Source organism: Phallusia mammillata, unplaced genomic scaffold (genome assembly GCF_965637545.1).
Source record: "Phallusia mammillata unplaced genomic scaffold, kaPhaMamm4.hap1.1 HAP1_SCAFFOLD_360, whole genome shotgun sequence".
NCBI classification, from domain to species: Eukaryota; Metazoa; Chordata; class Ascidiacea; order Phlebobranchia; family Ascidiidae; genus Phallusia; species Phallusia mammillata.
Genome location: NW_027649090.1, coordinates 1 through 7,509, shown reverse-complemented (window position 1 = coordinate 7,509; position 7,509 = coordinate 1). Strand labels below are relative to the sequence as shown.

General features: G+C 35.5%; 2 protein-coding genes across 2 annotated transcripts; one reads left to right on the top strand and one right to left on the bottom strand.

The window, feature by feature from the left end:
• Positions 1–691: 691 nt before the first annotated feature.
• LOC145208816 (uncharacterized) lies at positions 692–3,468 on the bottom strand. The gene is made up of 3 exons (XM_080079067.1): positions 3,144–3,468; positions 2,954–3,074; positions 692–2,230 (listed from the first exon to the last, which is right to left on the bottom strand). Exons 1-3 carry the CDS (start codon positions 3,367–3,369, stop codon positions 1,360–1,362), a joined length of 1,218 nt encoding a protein of 405 aa, XP_079935193.1. The 5' UTR covers positions 3,370–3,468; the 3' UTR covers positions 692–1,359.
• Positions 3,469–4,269: 801 nt separating this feature from the next.
• Positions 4,270–7,204, top strand: LOC145208817 (5'-AMP-activated protein kinase catalytic subunit alpha-2-like). Its single transcript, XM_080079068.1, has 6 exons — positions 4,270–4,350; positions 4,752–5,149; positions 5,717–5,899; positions 6,193–6,383; positions 6,815–6,949; positions 7,091–7,204. The coding sequence occupies exons 2-6, from the start codon at positions 4,753–4,755 to the stop codon at positions 7,202–7,204; spliced, it is 1,020 nt and encodes a 339-aa protein (XP_079935194.1). The 5' UTR covers positions 4,270–4,350; position 4,752.
• Positions 7,205–7,509: the final 305 nt, after the last annotated feature.

The following is a 7,509-nucleotide window of genomic DNA, read 5'->3' as shown; positions in this document are numbered from 1 at the left end:
ACCACGTACAACACACTTCAGTTGCAACATGCGCGCTTCAGTATGTGTGTTTTGCTAAACACATTTCTGTAGCGCAGTGGTTCTCAAACTTTTTTTTGTTGCGACGCCTCTGGAAAAGTTTTGTGGACTTGCGACGCACTAGCAAATAAAGGTTATTGGGGAAAATTATTATTAAAGTTGTGATTATTGATACAACAACAAAAAGCCACGAAACAGAACTATTTTGCGACGCCCTTGGAAAATTGAAACCACGCACAGTTTGAGAACTACTGCTGTAGCGTACACGGCTGGTGCATTGGCAACGTATGATATGAAAACTGACTGTTTCATCCAAAAAGTCATGAACTACGTAAAACTTCAAAATATTGCAAACGATGTCTACGTTGCCATAACGACAAACACTTCTTTCCAAGGCATGCAGTGAAATAAATTTTCTAGGATCCATTTCATTACCGGTAAAGATTCTTCGACCAAATATTCGATTTTCGCCTAAATTGTACGAAATCAGTATCGGATCGTTTTGGAAAAAACAAACAAGAAGACATTACCTGTCATGATTTTGGTAAGTAAAACTTCGCTTCCAAAAAGAGTAGGAAAGACAGATGGAATAATCCGTGACAGAATCATATGGCTATGGCAGAATGGAAAGTTGTTTCTGTCTGTGTACCTTTGCAAACTTTTAAAACTGGAACGAAGTTGGTAAAAGTGCTATTGTATCGAGAAATAAACCATTGCCCAAGTTGCAAATAGTATGACATGTACAGCGTTAATTTTTATCACAGGCAAAGTTAATACTGTACACATTTAATACTTCAATAAATGAACAATACTATGGCTAGCAACAAAAAAGGTAAGAGCAGTTTCACATTTTCACTACATATTACAGACCATAAAATAATTTCATTGAAGAGTGTTCTACCCTAGAAATACATAGTAGGCCAGATATAATTCATGATCATCATTTAGGATGATGCTACCAAGATCTTGAATGGTAGAACTAGAAGTCATTTCCAAAACCAAAAAACAGTACTCCATTTGTAAGGACATACAAAAGGCACACGATGGTTACAAGACACAACCATTGTGGCAGTGAATGTGGAAATAAAGGTCAAATTACTCTTATTGAAACACAGACACAACATGAATACAGAAAATGTTGCCTGATACGATTTAGATCAATATCCTTGTTGATCGGAAAATTGACATTTGGCAAAGCAAAAGTGTTAAACATTATTTTTGAGCATTTTAAGTAGGTAAAATCAGTTCAATCATACAAGAAATGCAATGTCACTCTTTTGTGCAGTGTATAGCATTGTTTGCTATTCTGTTTTGTACATAAGTCTTAAGCAAAACACAAACTTAGTTTTGGTGCTTACCTATTGTGAAATGAAACATAAAGTCATGTTTGTCAAGACATATAGCCCCACAAATGTTACACTGGTATTCATTTGTCACTGAATGACAACCCATGTGTAAACCATACATTATTTTGTCAGGGAATATGATTTGGCAATGTTTGCATTTCCAACAGTTTGATGCAGTCGGTTCTTGGGATTTTGTGACCGGCTCCTTTGACTTCTCTGGTGGTGAGACTGGTGTATCACTAGCATCACTTTCAACAGTACTGTATTTTTGGCGGTTGCAAATATTGGAAGTTCCTGTCTCTGCAGACATTGAAGATTGACTTGGACTGTCAGGGATTTTTCCAGATTGAGACATATCGAATGATCTTTCAGAATTCAACGATTTCCGCTTTTCCCGAGCTTCTGCTAACCCTTCTTTAATGATTGAAACATTTAAAGGAGATGACATTCTTAGGGCATCACTGGCATTGTCATGTCCAAGCATGACACGGAACAGACTGTTGGAGGTATCAGTTTGTCTGGATTCCAGTGGATTTTGGCCTAGAAGTACTGTGTTCTGCTGAAGATAGTTGTCAGGACTTTTTTGCGGCCAGGGTGTTTGGCTCGTGGAAGCTATGTTAAAAGATGTTGGAGATTGAAAAATAGGTGATGCGATTGACCCTTGAAAACTGGGTGTACTTAGTGGTGTGCTCGTTACTGATTGAGATGAGTTTATTCCCTGCTCGGTGAAAGGGTTTACAGCATCATAGTCAGCATGGCTACCAGGTACCATAGTTGGCAAAGTCAGTTTTTCACCACCACGACGCTTTAGTGTGATCCTGTGTTTATTGTACTTGTGTTTTTGCATGTTGCGATTATCAGCGGTCCTGTGTTGAGAACATGTTAATTATATTTTTTACCAACAATATTGTAATTCAAAAAAATATTTAGCACAACAAATTCAGATTCATATTTTGTCACGTAGTTTTGAAGGTAAAAATACCGGTGCATCCAAAATATACAGGATCGCTTGGATCACTTTGATCGCTTGGTGCACCAAGCGATCCAAGCGGTGCACCAAGCGACCCTGTATATTTTAGATGCACCCTAAAAATATAGAACATCACAAAATCATATTTGTTGTTGAAGTTTATAAATCTAAAACCTATACATATTATGAGTTTAGCAAATGTTCCTGTTAATTACAATTACCATATTTCTAACTAAAAGGAATTGTCACATAATAATATTGTTTCCAACAAAAAACTGAGTTACAATTTCGTGTAGGGTGTGAGTGCCGTATTGTAAAATGCCATGAATACATACGATTGATTATGTTTTTGCACCAGTTTAGGATTGTGGTATGGGCTTTGGCCCCCAAGTGTTTTAAATGAGTTGTTAGAATGTTGGACTATTGACTATGGAATTTTAAGGACTTACAACTTCAATAAAACATTTTACCATGAAAGAGGTCTTAAATCTGTTACATTACACTATATGTCAGTGATATTATAATAGTCTAAATATAATCATACAGGTAATCCACAAAGTTTTTTATGTACCACTACAAACACATGTTATGCAGAAGAAAGGTGACCCAGTTGACTTACTTGTAGTTACAAAGGTTGCATTTAAATGGCTTGCTTGTTGAGTGTGTTAAGATGTGATGTTTGAGATGATGTTTCAGCTTAAAGTGTTTGTTGCACAAAGCACATTGCCATGGCCTTTCATCTGAAGGAAAATAAATATATCAAAAATTCAGCACAAACAAATTAAATGGTGATTTAGCATGTACTTTACCAGTGTGGGTTTTCAAATGAATCGAAAGACTGCTTTTCCATGCAGTACTGAAGCTGCACTGCGGGCAGTGATATGATTCCTTTACAGAATGCGTAATTTCTCCACTTCTGGCATCAATGAGAGGAATAGTTGTTGCAGAAGTGAAAACTTGGCCAATCGACAATCCACTCAGCTTAGGTGATGTAGGTTTGGTTTCATTATGACTTGTGTTCATAGTATTCTCCATTTTAGTTTCAAAATTAAACCATTTGTTTTTAAAAGTACCGGTCAGTCTTCAAGGTTCAGTTTTAAGCTATGAATTTACTCAGCTAATTCAACTAACCTAAAGCAAAAGAAAGATTATAAAAGACATTAATCTATTGTAAATAATATTTAAAAAGTTACTGTATCTGAACATTAAAAGAGCAACCAATTTTGCTTTACTGGTTCAGTGATTGCTTTAAAACAAAGATAGAAAATTTATGATCTCCTTTAACAAAGCATTTTGGGGCAAACCAATGGGAATTAAAAAAATAACAAAAACAAAATACATCAGATGCAGCAAAACTCTAACAAAAAACAAATGCTAGTATATTGCAACACAGTCTACAAGTACGAAGTAATTTAAAAAACTATGTGTGACTGTTCCGCCACACAAGCATATGCAAACAAACAACAATGCTTTTGCAAAACAAACTAATCAATAATAATACAAAAATCACAAATGAAAACAAAAACCAACAGACCTGAAACAATGGGCAGTCAGCAAAAGTGATAACACTTATCTAACAAATGGTAAAGGCTATAAGACCCTAAAAGTTTCGTTTCCACTGTTATTATTACACACACCACACATTTATTACAATTATTGCAAAAAACAACATTGTACCACGTAAGGAGAAAGTTACAATGGCAGGTTTACGCATGGCTGCACAAGTGTCTACAAAGTATTTTGCATCTTATATTAAAACAAATGTATAGAAAACCGTAATTACCATGGACAAAATTGCATAACTGTATTGTACCCTGGAATTTCATGTCATGCAAATATGCTTACGTGCAAAATTTCATATTTTTTTCTATCACGCCTCGATGATTTGCGTTGTGTGTGTTTGTGTCAGGTGACTTGCCTTGTGTTTGTTTTGTCATCCCAGTTTTGTAAAATTCGTGTCTTACTTTCGCATCGTTTGGTAAAGAAGACGCAATTTGCAAACACAGGCTATTTTAGGTATTGTGTTCGTCATTCTTGTCTACGATACCTGTTAATTCTGGGCTCATGTAATTACCGACGTTTTGTTACGTCAAAGGTCAAACACGTCAGCTTAGCTTACAGCATGGAGTTTGTTATCGTTCATATCTGTTGCAAATGTTGTTAAGTATTTTATTTCTTTACAATAATAACTATGCCGTTATTGAGTGCAATAGTGAAGCATACCAATTGTCAAAATACATGCATATTGCAGATGCAAACGTATTTTGTCAATTGAATTCAGTGTGCAAATAAAAATGTTTGTTTTGTACATAGAAAGTTTAATTTATTACATGGAAGTCGTTTGTTGTTAGTCTCATCTTTTTTTTACTTGTTTAAATTAATCAAATTATCTACAAAAAACTTATTTTGGTTTGCAGAATGGCATACCAATCAGGGGAAAACAGACAGAGCATAGTGCAAACTGGGGCAATTAAGATTGGGCATTATGTGCTCGGAGAAACGTTGGGCGTTGGAACATTTGGCAAAGTTAAGATCGCGACACATCAAATCACTGGCTACCGAGTTGCAGTAAAAGTTCTCAATCGTCAAAAAATCAAGTCTCTCGATGTCGTTAGCAAGCTGAAACGTGAAATCCAGAACCTCAAGTTATTCAGACATCCTCATATTATAAAGCTTTACCAAGTGATATGCACACCAACGGATATTTTCATGGTAATGGAATATGTTCCTGGTGGAGAGCTGTTTGATTACATTGTCAAGCATGGAAAATTGAGGGAAAGTGAAGCACGAAAGTTTTTCCAGCAAATTATTTCAGGTACTTAAATTTAAGATGTTGACACAAGTTTGATTGTGTTAAAAATTTTCCAGTGAAACTATTTGTTTAAAATAAGTCAGTTAACTGAACATGATTGTTTTAAAACATGCTTAATATGAGAAAAGCTTGTTAAATTGATGATATAGTGGTCACAAGATATTTGTGAAAGTTTCTCTCAAACATATATACTCTGTAGATTAAAAAAGACACAAAGTTATAAGTTGCTTTCCGGCATCATATTTTATACTCTAAACCAGGGGTGTGCAACATTTTTCGTTGGTGGGTCGTATAACTTATTTCGGACCTCAAGCAAGGGCCACATAACTTTTTTCCGTGTGCACAATAAATTCGAAGTTCTTCAAAAAGCATCAACAAATTTGTTTTCTACAACATACAGAGTTTCAGCACAACACTGGCTTTCGCAACAAAATGTGTGTTGGTGGGGGCCACACTAAATAGTTTGGCGGGCCGGGCCGGGCCGGGCTGTGGCCCACGGACCTTATGTTGCATGCCGCTGTTCTAAACAACCTTTTTTTTAGTGCCCTGTTTAAAACTTTTATGTCACAGGGGTAGACTATTGCCATCGACACAAAGTCGTACATCGGGACTTAAAACCAGAGAACTTGTTGTTGGATGCTAGGAGCAATGTTAGGATTGCTGATTTTGGACTTTCAAATATGATGTCTGATGGAGAGTTTTTGAAAACAAGCTGTGGTTCACCTAATTATGCCGCACCAGAGGTAGTGTCAGGTAAGATAGGGAATTCTATTTACGCCTCATAATATAAGCTACTTTAAATAAATGTCAGTAATTTTGATGTGGTTTGGCTATGACTTATTAAAAAAGTGTGTTCTAAAATGAATGTTGAAATGTCTGCAAGGAATGTATTTATGTATATTAAACAAATTGTTTTGGCAGCTTTGTTTTTGTGTTGTAAGTTTTTTGTAAAACTTTTTTTTGTATTTGTTTAATGGTTCTTTAATCACTTACGAGTGGATAAACCTTGTTTGAAATTGTTTTGTCAAAACACATTGAACTTTTAGGAAAACTGTATGCTGGACCTGAAGTGGATGTATGGAGCTGTGGTGTAATCTTGTATGCACTGCTCTGTGGCACATTGCCGTTTGACGATGAACACATTCCAACCCTGTTCAGAAAGATTAGCAGTGGAGTATTTGAAATTCCTCAATACCTAGACTGCAATGCTGCCAAATTGATTCAACACATGCTAAAAGTAAATATTGATTTTTGTTTAAATAGCATTTAGTTTTGAATACTTGTTTCAAAGTTTTGTATTGTTGGAAATGCAAAATTGTAAGTAAAGTAAATGTTGGATGTGTTTTGTAAATGTGGGAAGTATATATTTCATGTCATCTGATAAACTTCCTGCAACTGGAAGTGATTTGTCACGGGTCCCCTTCCCGGAAGGGAACCTACTTTGATTTCACTTGGTTTGTGTTATGCAGTACCCCATATTATTCCTCCGGGTGTTTTAACTGCTATCCAAAACCAATTGGAGTTGTAAGCTTTACAATTTAATTTTTGAATAGTAGCACAACCAAAATTCATGCCCATGACTGTTTGGAGAAACCTTAAACTACATTTCATTTGTAAATACTTAATGTTGTTTACTAGTTAACTTTTACTTTTCATGATTTTTTGCAGGTAAACCCAATGAAGAGAGCTACCATTACTGAAATTCGTCAGTACGACTGGTTTAAGGTGGATCTGCCTAGCTACCTCTTTCCAGATGATGCTGGGTCAGATAGCAACGCTGTAAATGAAGATGCTCTGCAAGAGGTAGACCAATGCCATCTCTTTTTGTTTGTGCAATGTTGCTGCATTTCTTCACTTCAACTATGTATTCTAAAACTCAGCATGTAATTTCAGTAAGATTGTAACATCAAACAAATTTGTAATGTAACATATGGTTTTGTAAAGGTTTGCAGAAAGTTTGGGGTTAAAGAAGAGGAGGTTACTCATGCATTGGCTCACAAACCTCCACATGATCCACTGAATGTTGCATATCACTTGATTATTGACAACAAGGTATGAGTGATATCTCAAAATGATCATTTTAGTACATGTACCATTAGTTTTGTTTTTTTGATTTTCGTTTACCATGAAATGCCCATGTGTAGTTTCATTATGTATATGTTTGTTTGTGCTATGTTAAAAATTGTGAAGAATTTGACATTTGTCAAGCTTACAATACACTAATAAGTTATAACTTTTTCATGGTCTTTCTGCTACTGCAGTGTGGTTTATGGGTCTGTTTGTGGTAATATACATGATAAAACTAACATTTTAGTATAAGACCCTAAAAATGAATAATATTGTGATACAATATTGGAGGTAAC